The following is a 16,282-nucleotide window of genomic DNA, read 5'->3' as shown; positions in this document are numbered from 1 at the left end:
AAACTATGTCAGGGTTTTGTTTGATTTCTTCCTGCCAGTAATATCAGTAAAGTATTTGAGTACGTCTGTGGAAATACAAAGAAGAATTGAGCATTATCAAATTATTGTCCTTTTTGTAAAAGGGTAAAGGAGTGCAATCTCACAGTCTCCCCAGGATTAAGAAGGAAATGATTGTAGGCACGATCCTCTGACAGCAGACAGATTATAGCTTTGTAATTGCTAGTTTCTACTGCCACCTGAGTCACTCCTCTTTGGCTTCCAAATCCAGAGCCAGAAATGGAAACTGATTAGTAAATGATGGCTTAGTAACTCAGTTGGAAGATGAGTGAAGAGCATGGCATGTTGCCAGTCTTGTCAGGCTGTTAAAGATAGTACATTCCACTTTCACTGCTTGCAGCTAGATATTCCCCTGTAGCCACCTTTGGTTTTGAAGGGGGTTAGAAGAGGAAAAAGTAATTGCTAAAGAAGAGCAAATAGCACACACTTTGAATACCCATGCCTGTCCCATCTGTGGTTAGCCTTTGGAAATGAAAGCTTCATATTCCCCTCCCCATCCCACTCCACTTCCCTGAGTATGAATAAAGGAGCCCAGCAAGACAGAGCTTTACTGACCCAAAGGGAAGGAGTCAGAAGTTGTGGAGATTTATAATAAAGGAATCTGGCATTGAATAAAGCAAAGTTACAAGAAATAAAAGGCTGTATGTTGGACCTACAAAATAATATTTATGTCTTCAGTATAATTTCTTTATGCTCCACCAATAGGTTACCCGTGGCAGTTTATAAACTTACAGTAGCTTTTCTTTGCAAACGCTAAGTACTTTGCAAACTATGCCAAGACACAAATTAGTTTTTAAAGTTTGAGACAAATACAATTGGGAAAATACATTTCCTTACATACCAAATACATACATAAATGGATGGATGGACAGACAGACATACCCCAGAACATAATAAATATCCGTTTAACATTACCCAGTCTTATAATTATTGATACCATTAATTTCTTTTGTTAACAGTAATAATCAAAGGCAGTCTGTATTAGATACCTTCAATTCATTACACAGGATTCTGAAAAATTAGTCATTAGGTTATACTGAGTCTCTTTAGGAATTCATTCATTAGTCCTTTTTTTAATTACCTTGTACTTTACTGGTGTTTTTTGGAAGCCTCCTTCAATGTAAATGACAGTAACCAGATTTCATAGTGTTGAATGACCATAGCTACCAGTTTTTGAGAATATGGTTCCAAACAGCTGATTGGGTGATTTAGAGGTCCTCTCATAGAATCCTTTCAACATAAGACTATCCCGGTGATGCATAGATGTTATTTTGTTTCTTCAGTTGAAGAAAATAAAGCTCTGAAATATTAAGTGCCTTAACCAGCAGAGTCAATATTTAAACAAAGATGTATACATTCAATAATACCTTTTTCTATTTTACTGATTCTTGGCTCCCAAAAAATAATTAAGCCTTGATTTGACTTTGTGTTTTTGTGATCTCCAGTTTTTAATCTACATTTATTTTGAGATTTTATTTTCTTAATCTTCATTATTTCAGGTGCTTTTTAGAATTAGCCCAACTTCGCTTGTTAAAAATATTTTCCCTACAATTTTTGCTCACCTAACACTTTTTTAGTTTTCTTTAAACATTTCTCTGTATCTTAACTTGTTTTTGCCTATTTATTTGCTTCTCATCTGAAAAATACAAATGCAGAAATTGAGTTGTAAGAAGAGTAGTGATCCGAGTAGCTGACAATTAATAGACACAACTGTTTCTGTAAAATAGTTTCTTTCTTTTTCATTGAAATTTTGGGTTTTATTGAAGTTATACATTACTTTTGGGGGGGTACTGAGAATAGTTTCTTTTGTTTTTCTTCTGAAATTAAAAAGACACAAATTTATATTTTAAAGATAATTCGTAAGTTAAGGTGCATAATTTTTCATTTACACTTAGAAAAATGAGAGTCGTCAACTTACTCAGATTCAGTACATAGCCTGGCCTGACCATGGAGTTCCTGATGATTCAAGTGACTTTCTGGATTTCGTTTGTCATGTACGAAATAAGAGGGCTGGCAAGGAAGAACCTATTGTTGTTCATTGCAGGTATGCTATTTTCTCTTTTATGATTGCATAGTTAACCTGATAAGTCACTTTTAAAAGGGAATGGGTATTTTATTTTGCCCTTAAGTTGTGATCCTCAGTGTGGTAATTAGAGGGAACCCAAAGCTATGATCTGAAGCTAGAAGGCTAAGGGTATGTTCCAACATGTGATTGTCAGAATCTTTATCATAAAAAGTAAAAGTAATACTTCATTGACTGATTCTTAGAAGCTTTTCTTTTTCATAGTTTAACATCTCAGGCACTGGGTGTCTTACAATGGATGGTAGCTTAGATTTGATGAAATCCAATATTTTAGGCATTCAGTTGCAGCCTAAGGTTTAGATTTCCTCCTCCTCGCAGTGTACTACTCCAACCCACGCTGTTGCCCATCCCAGGACATTTGTTAAGTCCTCTCCTCTCTCTCAGACTGGCCACTGCCAAGAGCTCCAGGTGAACAGCGTAGGCCGTCCTTTCTTCCTTTCATACTCTACCTTCTGAACAGCTAGATACAGTGACTTCAGCCTTCACTCCTGTAACCCAGATTGGAAAACTGAAATTATCCTTATTCTAGCTGCTTCTGTTATTAGAGTGATTTATTCAGAAGCTGTATTGATGCCTCTGAATAAATAAAGGTATCTCCTCATCCTTAAACTTCCCAGCACTTTTTTAACAGCAGACTTTCAAATCATCAAAACAAATTGTAGACCAAATGTCTGGGACGCCTGGGTGGCTCAGTGGGTTAAGCCTCTGCCTTTGGCTCTGGTCATGATCTCAGGGTCCTGGGATCGATCCCCATATTGGGCTCTCTGCTCGGCAGGGAGCCTGCTTCCCCCTCCCCTTCTACCTATTTGTGATCTCTCTCTCTCTCTCTCTCTTAAATAAATAAATAAAATCTTTAAAAAAGAAAAACGTCTGAGAGGCAACAAGGCGCGATTGATGAACACATTTGGCCATTTATTATTCTAAGTTCTCAACAGCTGCTATAGCTATTTTGTTCACAGAGAATATTTCAAAAAGTTGTTCTTGATTATCCCATTATAAAATTTAATAAAAATTAGATTTGCTTTTAAAAACTGATTTGAGTGTGGAAAATACTGTCTTTTGTACATTTGTTAATGATTTATTATTGTAATTTTATTATTTTGCATTTTATTTATTTTTTTAAATTTTGCATATTTGTCAAAGGGAGAGAGAAAGCACAAGCAAGGGGAGCAGCAGGCAGAGGGAGAAGTGGGCTCCCTTCTGAGCAAGGATCCTGGGATCATGACCTGAGCTAAAGGCAGACATTTAACCAACTGCGCCACCCAAGCATTCTGAATTTTATTTTTTTAAGATTTTCTTTATTTGAGAGAGAGAGTGCAAGCAGGGGGAGGGGCAGAGGGACAAGTAGAATCCCCACAGAGTGGGGAGCCTGATGTGGTGCTCCATCCGAGGACCCTGAGATCATACCAGAGCCGAAGTCAGCCACTTATGACTGAGCCACCCAGGTGCCCTGTTACTTTGCATTTTAAAGGGAGGCTGCTCCAGTAAGCATATATACCTTGTTCAGATTTTAAAAACCGAAACATAATTTTACAGTAACATTTTTACAACTAAAGTGGGGATGGGGTAGATACAAACCATTTAATCTGTATTAAGTATGAAATGTTTTTCAATTTCACAAAGTATTTTTTAGTTGGCTTTCTACTTTTATAGTATAAAACTTTTAATTAAAATCATATTATTAGGGTACCGGGGGGTGGCTCAGTGGGTTAAGCCTCTGCCTTCAGCTCAGGTCATGATCTCAGGGTCCTGGGATCGAGCCCTGCATTGGGCTCTCTGCTCAGCGCCCGCCCCGCCCTCCCGCCTACTTGTGATCTCTGTCTGTCAAATAAATAAATGCAGTCTTTAAAAAAAAATAAAATAATAAGCTTTGCACAGTGGTAGTATTGTAGCCAATGAGGTTTATCCGAGGCGCGATTATTGCTAATTGAAAAAAATAAAATAAAATAATAATTCTGTTGTATCTCAGTACTTTAATGTACGGCACAAAAGCCACAAGAAGTTTAACAGAATAGTATCAATGAGACTGCCCCTTATTTGTCTTTTTTAGTGCTGGAATTGGAAGAACTGGGGTTCTTATTACTATGGAAACAGCCATGTGTCTCATTGAATGCAATCAACCAGTTTATCCACTAGACATTGTAAGAACAATGAGAGATCAACGAGCCATGATGATCCAGACACCTGTAAGTATTGTACTTCATGTACATATGTGTATTCTCAACATGATGATTTTTGTTATCAGTATATATGGCAAACCATATTTTTTTCTTTTTAATTCCCTGACAGGAGCAAATAATCCCTAGCACAGGAGTTGGCGAATATTGCCTGTAAGCCAAATCTGGCCTGCTACTTGTTTTTGCAAATAAAGTTTTATTGGAATACAGCCATGCCTATTTGTTTACATATTGTCTATGAATGCTCTCACACTAAAATATCAGAGTTGAGAAGTTGTAACAGGCACCATATTATTTGCAAAGCCCAAAATATTTACTAACTGGTATTTTACAGAAACTGTTTGCTTAGTACCACCTTTTCATATTAATTCTTGAGTGCTTAGCAGGTACAGGGGAACCCTCTGTCTGTTTGTTAGTCAGGTGGGGTGGGATGCCAAGACCAATAGCATCTCTGAACTGGAGAATCCTGGTAGACCTGTTCTTGATGAAAACAACTGTGGTGAAATCACCTTCTTTTTAATGTAAGAACTTGAGCTGCAACAACAATAACGACAAGAGTCATGGAAGTTAAGCTACTAGCTTATTGTATTCTACACAGACTCTGAATTACATTCCAGCAATCAAAAGGGGAATCATGAAATTTTAACCTTAAGATTATTTTTTATATTAAGCCATTGTGAAATGTTAGCATTGTTGGTGGCACTAAGGTTACCGAAGTGAATTAACCTATATGATCTAGGAAATGCCTTTCATTTGGTTTGGGTTTTTTTGGCTTTTAACTATAGAAAATTTCAAACATTCACAAGAGTAGACAATACAATAAAATAGAACACTATGTTGAGTACTGAGACCCAACAACATGTGCCATATTGTTCCACCTACTCTCCTGGTATTTGAAACAAATCCTAGACATCAGATCATTCTGTCTATAAATATTTCAGAGTGTATCTTCTAAACAAAATCATAATACCATTATCACGTATAAGTATAATTAACAATAATTTCTTAATGTTATCAAATAACCTATAGTCAGATTTCCATTTGTCTCATATTGTCTTTTTTTATTTTAGAACAGCTTTATTGACATATAAGTCACATACCACAAAATTCACCCTTTTAAAGTGTACAGTTCATTGGTTTTTAGTATATCACAGAGTTTTGCAGTCATCACTGCTTATATTAGAGCATTTCATCACCTCAAAAAGAAACCCCATACCTATTTTCCCTGATACAGTCTCCAGCCTCCCCTCCACCCAGCCCTAAGGCAACCACTAATCTATTTTCTGTCTCTATAGGTTTACCTGTTCTCGACCTTTCATATGCATGAAATCATACAGCTTGGTCTTCTATGTAATTGGCTTCTTTAATTAACGTAATATTTAAAGATCCATTCTGTAGCATGTATCAGTATTTCATTTCTCTCTCTTTTTTGGGGTGGGTTGCTGCATTATACTCCATTATATGAATATACTGTATTTTATTTATCCATTCATCTATTCATGGACATTTAATCATTTCAACTCCTTTGTTATTATGAATAATGGTACCATAAACATTTGTGTATATGTTTCTATGTGAATATGTTTTCATTCTTCTTGGGTGTCAAGACATGTTACTATCTTTTTTTTTTTTTTTTTTTTACTTTAAGTAATCTCTACACCAACATGGGTCTTAAACTCATAACCCGGAGATCAAGAGTCACATGTTCCACTGACTGAGCCAGCCAGGCACCCTGTCTTTTTTCTACTTTAGCCGTCCTGCTAAACATAAAGTTGTATCTTTTTATGGTTTTGATTTGCATTCCCTTAATAACTAATGATCTCAAGCATTTTTTTCATGTGTTTTTGGCCATTCATCTGTATATCTTTTGAGAATTGTCTAAGTCTTAAGTCCTTCATTTTATTTTTTTAAAGATTTTTTATTTTATTTATTATTCATTTATTATTTTTATATAATTATATATAATCTTATATAATTATATGATTTTATATAATTATGAATTTATTTATTATTTTATTATTTATTTATTTATTTTTATTTTATTTTAATCTCTGTACCCAGCGTGGGGCTCAGACTTACAAACTCTAAGGTCAGCAGTCACACGCTCTACCAACTGAGCCAGCCAGCTGCCCCTTGCCTTTTATTCAGTTCAGTTTTTTTGCCATTTTATTGACCTGTAAGACTTCTTTATATTCTCTGAATACAAGTGTTTTGTAGATTTTTATTTTGCAAATATTTTCTTCCATGCTGTTCTTTCACTTTCTTGATTATATCATTTGTAGCACAGAAGTTTTTTTTAACTTCGATGAAGTCTAGTTTATCTAATTTTTTAATCACATATGTTTTTGGTGTCCTATCTAAGAAGTCATTGCCTAAACTGGAGGTCTCAAAGGTTTATTCCTCTGTTTTCTTCCAGGAGTTCTATAGTCTCACTGTCACATACATATGTCTGATTTATTTTGAGTTAATTTTTACATATAGTTTGAGGTAGGGTTCCAAGTTTATTCTTCTCCATGTGGATATCCAGTTGTCTTGGCTCTATTTGTTGAAAAAGGCCGTTCTGTCTTGTCTCTGTGCCCCTTGTCAAAAATCTGTTGACCACGGATGTCAGGCTTTATTTCTGTACTTTCAACTCTTCCATTGATTTGTATTTGTATGCCTTTTCTTATGCTAGTATCATACGGTCTTGATTACTGTAGTTTTGTAATAAAATTTGAAGTCAAGAAATGTGATTCTTCCAACTCTGTTCCTCTTTTTTAAGACTGTTTAGGCTATTCAGAGTCCCTTGCATTTTCATATAAATTTTAGAATTAGTTTGTTTTCTCTGCAAGAAAAGCAAGATATGGATTGCATTAAATCTACCTCTCTTTTTTGGAGAGTGTTTCCATCTTAATGATATTTCATCTTCCAATCCAAGAACACAAAATTTCTTTTCATATATTTATGTCTTCTTTAATTTTTTTGAGTGATGCGTTATAGTTTTCAGTGTGCACGTCTTACACTTCTTTTGACAAATTTATTCTTAAGTTTTTTAGTCTTTTTGGTGCTATTTTAAGGGAAAATGTTTTCTTTCATTTTTGGAGTATAAATTGCTTGGGTATAGAAATAAAATTGATTTCGTGTGTTGATCATGTGTCCTGAAGCCTTGCTGAAATCATTTATTAACTCTAAAAGTTTTTTTAAGTGTGAAAGTGGACTCCATGGGATTTTCTATATACAATAGGTTATCTGCAAATAGAGGTAGTTTACTTTTTCCTTTCCAATTTAGATGCCGTTCTTTTCTTTCTTTCTTCTTTTTTTTTTTTTTTTTGCTCAAGTGCCTGGCTAAAACCTCCAGTACAGTGGTAAATAAAGTGGTAAAACCAGACATCCTTGTCTTATTCCTCATCTCAGGGAGATAGCTTTCAGTTTTTCACTTACTAAGTGTCTTGTTAGGTGTGCCTTTTATCAGGTTGAGGAAGTTCCCTCACTTACAAGTTTGTTGAGTGTTTTCATTGTGAAAATGTGTTCGGTTTTGTCAAATGCTTTTTCTTTATCTATTGAAATGATCCTGTGGTTTTCATCTTCTATCAGTGTTATATATTATATTGATTTCAGTGTTAAACTAACCTGTGTTCCTGGGATAAATCTTACTTGGACATGGTGTACAATTTTTTTTATATGATGCTTGATTTGATTTGCTAGTATTTCCTTGAGGTTTTTGTATCTATATTCACACATAATGCGTTTTTAATTATAGTAAAATACACACTGTAAACCACTTTTAAGTGTACAGTTCAGTAGTGTTAAGTATATTCATGCTGTTGGGTAACCTATCTCTAGCACTTTTTCATCTTGCAAAACTAAAACTCTGTGCCCATTAAACAACAACTCTCCATATCCCTCTCCTCCTAGTCCCTGGCAACTAGCATTCTACTTTCTGTTTCTATGATTTGACTACTCTGAGAGCTTCATATAAGTAGATTCATACAGTTTTTGCTTTTTTGTGGCTGGCTTATGTCAGCATAATATTCTCAAGGTTCATCCATGTTGTAGCGTCTGTAAGAATTTCCTTTCTTCTAAGGCTGAAAAATACTTAATTGTGTATAGACTACATTTTGTTTATCCTTTCATCTGCCAACATTTGGGTTGTTTCTACCCTTTAGTTATTGTAAATAATGCTGCTATGATCCTGGATGTATGAGTGTCTCTCTGAGATCTTGTTTTGTGTGTGTGTGTGTGTGTGTGTATCTGTGGATAGATATGTATGTATAGAAATTAAATTGTTGGATTATATCGTACTTAACGAGTTTTTGGTTTTGTTTTTACCATTTGTATAAAGTCAGGATTCAGATACAATTCACAAAAATTTTGATTGGTTTATATCTTCTAAATCTCTTTTAAGCTATCACTTCTTCCTTCATCTCTTTCTTTTTTCTTGCAGTTTATTTGGTGAACAAACTGAGTATTCTCTGTATTTCCTAAAAGTGGTAAATGGATCTATAGACTTGAACAAATTAGGTGATATTCTGTTCTTTCAAAAGACACTTAGGGGCACCTGGGTGCCTCAGTCAGTGAGCCTCTGCCTTTGGCTCAGGTCATGATCCCAGAGTCCTGGGATCAAGCCCCACGTTGGGCTCCCTGCTCAGCAGAGAGCCTGCTTCTCCCTCTCCCTCTGCCTGCAGTCTGCCTACTTGTGCTCTCTTCATCCCTCTGTCAAATAAATAAATAAAAATCTTCAAAAAAAAAAAAAAGAGAGAGAGAGACACTTAATGTCTGGTTGTCTTTCTTTTTATGATGTTAGTAGCCTTGGGCGATAAGTGCCTGCATCATTAACTTATGGGGCTTGAAAAGTGGTGATAGTCTATTATTCCCTCTGTCTTTATTAACCTTAATACTTCTTTCTTTAAAGAGAAACTTTTCATCGGCTGCTGGTTAACAAGTGGTACATACAGGCAGTACAAGAAAAGCAAGATAAACAATTAATGCTTTCCCTTTATAAGTTTTTAATATAGTGCTCGCTTCGGCAGCACATATACTATAAGTTTTTAATATAATGAGTTGGTCCACTTGCCTCTTGCAGTGGTGACCTCATAATTGGTTTGTTTTGATATTATTCTGAAATCATGGATTTAAACATATGTGATATATTTCAACCCATTGTAGTTATTTTTTTAATGATGCCTAAACTGTCTCATTTTGGGCCAGCAGGAACCTATTCAGCCTGGCTCCTAAGCTTTTTTTGCCAAGACCCTAGCTTCTTTGCTATTAGTAAAGATATCCAGGCCCCAGCTTGTACTTTCTCCCCCGGTTTTAGAATCCATAATTTCCCCCCAAAAGTACTGGGGATTTTTTTTTGAGAAATTGACCACCTTCTGAGCAGTAGGTGTTTTTATGCTGTTCGGTTGCTGTTAGTATCTGTCTGTAGAAATCTTTCATTGCCAGAGTTAAGAAAACAAACTTAGGATTTAATACTGATGCTTCCAGTACAAATTTAGGACGACAGCATTTTTAATGGTCTACTTTACATCTTATGCCCATTCATCTTTAACAAGAATAATGGTTCTCTACAATATCAGCAATGAAAGGTTTAGACTGTCACAAATACTCATTTGTTTTATTACACGTGATGTAATAGCAGTCTCAGAATAACAAAATTAACACTACTGCTACCGACAAAATAGTTACTAAAAAGAATTTTCATTTTTTTCCACTTTTTGAATATAGTCTATGAGGTACTCGTAGTACTGTTACAAAGTGCCTTGAAATAGCTCCTTTCTGTGTGGTTATGTTGTCACCTAGATAGACACATTGATTTGTTCCATGTTATTTTCATCTTACAGAGATTTTTTAAATTAATATTCTAGGGGCGCCTGGGTGGCTCAGTGGGTTAAAGCCTCTGCCTTCGGTCAGGTCATGATCCCAGGGTCCTGGGATCGAACCCCGCATCGGGCTCTCTGCTCAGCAGGGAGCCTGCTTCCTCCTCTCTCTCTGCCTGCCTCTCTACTTGTGATCTGTCAAATAAATAAATAAAATCTTTTAAAAAAATTAATATTCTAATTATGGAGTGTATTTATGTGGTTCCAAAATAAAATCCATAAAATAAGGAAGTATATTCAATATTCTCTCTCCTGTGCTCTATTCTGTCTGACCCTTTATAGGAAACCACATTTTAATGATTTGTCCTTCCCTTTTTTTATAACATATATATTGAGACAGATAGACATTTGTATTCCCCCTTTTCTTTTATAGAGAGAATAAATTGTGTGCACTTTTTTCTGCCATGCTATTTTGACTGAACAAGATATTCTGGGGGTGGGGGGGAGCATCTGGGTGGCTCAGTCATTTAAGCGTCTGCGTTCAGCTTAGGTCACGGTCTCAGGGTCCTGGGATCGAGTCCCGGATCAGGCTCCTTGCTTGGCGGGAAACCTGCTTTTCCCTCTGCCTCCCCTGACTTGTGCTCTCTCTCAAATAAATAAATAAAATCTTTATGGGGTGCCTGGGTAGCTCAGTGGGTTAAAGCCTCTGCCTTTGGCTCGGGTCATGATCCCAGAGTCCTGGGATCAAGCCCCACATCGGCTCTCTGCTCAGCAGGGAGCCTGCTTCCCCCCTCTGTCTCTGCCTGTCTCTCTGCCTACTTGTGATCTCTGTCTGTCAAATAAATAAATAAATCTTTAAAAAAGAAAAACAACAAGTATTCTGGAATTATTTTATAGTGATCCCCAGTAAACTTTCATTCCTTCCCCTCCCAGCCTTCCACCACATATTCCTCTGTGAGAATGTGGCACTCATTACTCACCCACGCCATTCCTGATAGCCATTTGGATTGTCACTATCCTTCATTATTATAAATAATCTAGCAGCAAATAGGCTTATTTATGAATGTATGTTTTCAATTTCTTTTTCTTGTTTATCTTTGGATAGATTCCTAGAAGTGGGATTGCTGGGTGAAAGGTAAATTAATTTTATTAGATGCTGCCAAACTGTAGTATTGTACATCCCTACTAGCAATGTCTGAGTGTGTTGCCAACAAAATATGTTGTCAGACTTTTTTATTTTTTACCGTTCTGTTGGTGAAAAATGGCATCTCTATGCAGTTTTATTTGCCTTTCTTTTATAAGCAAACAAGTGAGATGTTTTTCCTTTTTTGTTGTTTTCTACTTTTTCTGATCAATTCTGTTCTTTCTGTTTTTCAGAGTCAATACAGATTTGTATGTGAAGCTATTTTGAAAGTTTATGAAGAAGGATTTGTTAAACCCTTAACGACATCATCAAATAAATAAGAAAGCAAAAGTCTGGGACATGTGTCAGAAAACCGCTTTCTGTTATATTCACTGTGCCATAATTCTGCTTGCAGGAAATGGCATTGAGACGAAACAAATGAAGAACTAACAAAAACTGAAAACTTCAGCACTGTTGCACTTTATGTTTAAAAAAATGTCACTCTCTCAAAATCTATAATTCCCATGTTTGAAGACTATTTCATGCTTTGCTCCGAACAAATAGTGAATAACTGAGTATGTTCAGGGTAATTTATGAAATTTGTGGTGGTGCCATGCAGTCCCCTTCTGGTAGAATTGCCACAAACAAGGCTCAGAATTCTCATCATCTCTGTTATACACCTGTATCTTGAAAGCAAAAAGAAGTAAACATCAGAAGTCAGCTCTGGTGTTTCCCAGTTATTCATGTACTTATTACTGTACTGGTTACCAGATTTTTATTCTTTAAATTTTAGCAATATCATTCTCAGTATTGGCCAATACACTGCCTCTGGATGCAGCACATCTCTCCCTGTACTTCCCCTGTACTCCCCCTGCAGAGACCTGCTGTCCATGAGAAGAAAGATGGAGTTCGCTTTTCCCAGGAAATGCTGCACATTGTCCATTTACCAGCATCTTATAGAAAGTATAAATATGAATCTACACATTTTCTTGAATTTAATAATGTAACTTATATTTATCATAAGGTTGGCTTATTCCAAATCATGTGATTTCACATACTTGTTGTAAAGGAATGCATGCATTGTGTCTTAACCCCTTAAGTGCCTTGAGACGTCTTTGTATGTCTAATGAAAAGGCACTCATTTGACCCCACTAGGAGGTATGTATGTATATTGTACATTTACATTTTTATGCATTTTGAATCAGTTCACATTTTAAAACATAGCTTCTTATGTGACGCATTACACAGTCAAAAAAGGGTATGGAAATTCTATTTCTTACTCAGTTTTCCTGTATTTTACAACAAGAAGCAAAAGGTAATTTGTGTTCTACTGAGTGAGCACTCTGCTGCTGTGGAATTGTTGAAAATCTGCTCATGCCTTTTCCTGAGGACAAGGGTTACAGTTTAGCAGCTCAAGTCAAAAGATGCTTTATTACTCAAATTTTCTGTTTATTTTATCCCTACCTTTAGAAATGATACCTAATAATGCACATTAAAGTTAAGCATATTCATATTTTCAGCTAAAATTAGAGCAGTTCATTGTGATTTATTTTTATCACTAAATTATTACTCTAAAACATTCAGTTCATTTCAGGCTTTTTCACACTGGTCTGTTGGTTAGGATACTACAAACAAGGAATGAAATATTGACTTATTTCTAAATGTAATCCCTCAGTAACTGAGATGAGGATTTTGTTGTCATTTTTTGCATACAATTATATTACTCCAGTTTATATATACTTGTTAAGTTATAAGCATGTTAATATGGAGAGTTTTGATTGTCCAGCCTGATGGAGGATCTGATTCCCTTTAAGGATTTGTGTATTTTCCTCTTCAGGGTTTTTTTTTTAAGTCTATAGAGAGATAGAACTTCAAAATTGCCCAACTTTAATACAAGTGGAAATTTGTTCACCTATTGAAATGTCACGTTGCATAATAATATGGATTATGGTTAAAACTGATTAATTTCCTAGTGGTTTCCAAATACTTCTGTATAGTCTTGATAAAACTTAGAGTTGTATAGTTTTGGAATGCCATTTAGTATGAGGGGGGGAATGCACATTTAAAAATCTTCAGGGTAATCAAAATGATCTTTCAAATATCCCAAATCCATAATAATAAATTTTAGGAAGTTAAGTCCTAACATTAATAGCCAAGATATCAAATAAATTATTACAATCAGATATTTCAATTTTTAAAGAGAGAAGTAGCATAACCTTTATGTCAGAAATTCTCCTATCCCTGGATTTCAACAGCCAAGAAAGTATAAATTAGTAAATAATCGTCTTATTTGAACATTCCATTCTCTACCAATAGATAAATATAATTTAGGCTGCTATATGACATCATGATAAGTTGGAAAGTGAACAAGTAAAATCATGTTGGGGGTCTACATAATCAAAAACTTTTGACAGTTTTTACCTGAATGAAAATCTGTTCTAACTGTATGGACAGAATACGACAACCATCGAGTAAAAAGATAAAAAGATACAGTTGTATAGATATAAATTGATAAATATCATGGTATGATCTTTAACTTACAGTTTTGTTTACACTTCTGAGATAAACTCTAATAATTTGTTGGCAATGAGCACTGTTGTCTTTTTAAATCGTTATTTCCGGTCTTTAAATGATAAATATTAGAAGTTTAGAGTTACATTTAAATTTCTCATATGGATTTTTCATCTGGGAGCCACCCTCTGTCCGTATTTTTATGTACAGAGAAAAGATCCTTTTTAAAAGACATTTATTAGCGTCTTAAATTTAAATTATACTTCACAGCTTCTTAAAATGGATATGCTAATAATACTTCTCTGTTCACCCATCAGATAAGACTTCATCCATTATACCTAGGAATTTTTTAACCTGTTTATCAATCTAAATAGGGTTCTAGGAATAATCCTAGCTTTAATATGCCAAGTAGTTCTAGATTCCATTCATATCACTGTAATAATTGTGTAATAAAATGCCAGATTTCTTGTATCTAAACTACTCTCCCCCTTCTCCCATAACACCCCTGTTTGCTCACCCCCACACACACACTCTAGAAGTCAATGCTCACAAGTGGAAATAGGTATTGGTGAATCAAGGGATTTTGTAAATGCTAAGAAATGTTTGTGAAAACCTTTCCTCTCTGATTTAAGATGGCTTTACCATGTTCAATTCAGATATTTTATTGAGCATCAGATTTGTGTCAACACTGTACATAGCATGAGGAATATTTTGGAATAGACTTTACATTCACAAGAAGAATTGGTAGTATTTGTTAAACAAGTGTATCCATTCAAAATAGAGGCTGAGTAAACAGTGTAAGAAATAACTTCCTTTGTGTGGCCTGCTAGCACAAGTAGGAGGGGAAAAGGGGTTGGTTATTTTGATTAAGAGTAAAGAGAAAATGTATATATAAAAACTGAGGTCAAACTTAAAAACGTATAGTAAGCCATTAAAACACACACTTTTGTGTGTTTATATATTTACTTGTTTCATAAAGGCTGATGCTAACAGGGGTAAAGGATTATTTTAAATATAGAGTCATTTATAATCTGTTAGCACATCTGATCAGGTCTAATCAGGTATTTGAGCGAGTCTCCTGTCTCTGCTAAAAATACTCTAACTTGAAAGCTGAAAGGAACTTGAATGGTTTTATCTAATCTCACCTTCTCCTATTATTTTAGGCAACATACATGATATCACAAATTCTTGTGAATTTTAGTCTGTTTAAGCTCAAGAATTATACTCAGGCAGTGTTTTCATTTAATAACTATGATGACCTTAGAAAATGTCGCTTAATTTAGAAAATAAGTAGGCTTTAAAAGGTGATCCTAATCAGGACCCTGACTCAGTTTGCTAGTCATGCTTCCCTGATAGAACATAAGCTTTTGTAAAGTATTTAGGCTGATACACATGCAGTATGAAAACATTATGAAATGTAAATTAGAAGGCTAATTTTTAAAAGCACTTAAAACATAGAATTAGAGTTTAGAATATATGTCCCCTTATCAAATAATTTATGTTCATAATGTGAACATGTAGTAGAATTAAAGCATTACTTAATTTTATAATCTTATCAGGAAGAAAGAAAGAAAGAATTTTTAACAATGTTCTATTTAATACCTGTGTTTTGAATATTTAAGATAACTCTGATAGTAAGATTGCCAAAGTAGTTTTGAATTCATAAAAATTATTTATACCACAGTAAGGTGGGATATGTTTACATCTCTTTTATTTTGTAGTTTAGGTGAATTTACATTTAAGTCACTTAGAGTAAATACATTATGGTAAATATTTGTTGGAATAAACATCTCTTAATAATATGACATGAAAAAGATGAATTATGTCACAGCTGGCTTTTATGCCACATCAACAGAGTAACTATATTATTGCTTAATTCCCACATTTGCTTTAGCTATCCAACCACAATTTCTGCAGTCATTTTTGTGTGTGTGTTCTTTCCTCCAAGTAAAACAGTTATGTTATTAAAACCCACTGGATTTTTTTCAAATATCAGAATTATTGATCTGTTAGCAAAGCTTTATTGGTATCTCAGTGTGATCACAACGTAAGTTACAGCAACTGTTTCATAAAATTCTTAGTGAATAAAACATTTTGAAAGCTAACTGCTTATAGATAAATTCAGCAATTTTATAAAGAGCCCATGAAATTATTCCGTAAAATTTGGAGGGGGGGCTCAGCTTACTTTATAATGTCTACAGCTTTTAACAATTTTTTATTATATACCAATTTCATTTATTCTTATTTTCTGACTTCATTTATTTGTAGTAGCAATTAGTACAGTAAGCCTTTCAGTGTTATCAAAAACAAGTCCTATATCAGCCAGAAATTAGACATTTTAATTTCATAATCTTGTGAAATTGTCCTGGGTAACCAAATAGTTATTTCTGTTTCCATTTCTAAATTTGCTGCTATTTGTTTGTATGTCTTTCTGCTGCGGTTTACTGTTGATTTCTACAGTTTTATAGTCATTGTTATTTTTATTTTAGCAATCCAAGCTAAATGGGCAGCCATAAGTAGTATCTACTGGGGT

General features: G+C 34.7%; 1 protein-coding gene across 2 annotated transcripts in view; it reads left to right on the top strand.

The window, feature by feature from the left end:
* PTPN4 (protein tyrosine phosphatase non-receptor type 4) overlaps window positions 1-13,822 on the top strand; it is a 217,572-nt gene extending 203,750 nt beyond the window's left edge. The window contains exons 25-27 of one of the 2 annotated variants that reach the window (XM_080798231.1): window positions 1,953-2,101; window positions 4,191-4,326; window positions 11,493-13,822. In XM_080798231.1, the coding sequence (XP_080654357.1) occupies window positions 1,953-2,101; window positions 4,191-4,326; window positions 11,493-11,579 (372 nt within the window). In that variant the 3' untranslated portion in view covers window positions 11,580-13,822. Of the gene's footprint in view, window positions 1-1,952; window positions 2,102-4,190; window positions 4,327-4,429; window positions 4,529-11,492 lie in introns of those variants that run through there. The other variant, XM_080798232.1, reaches the window with a different exon arrangement.
* Window positions 13,823-16,282: the final 2,460 nt, after the last annotated feature.

The sequence above is a fragment of the Martes martes genome (genome assembly GCF_963455335.1).
Source record: "Martes martes genome assembly, chromosome: 3".
Lineage (NCBI taxonomy): Eukaryota > Metazoa > Chordata > Mammalia > Carnivora > Mustelidae > Martes > Martes martes.
Note: the sequence above shows the minus strand (reverse complement) of the source record. Positions and strands in the feature narration are given on the sequence as shown.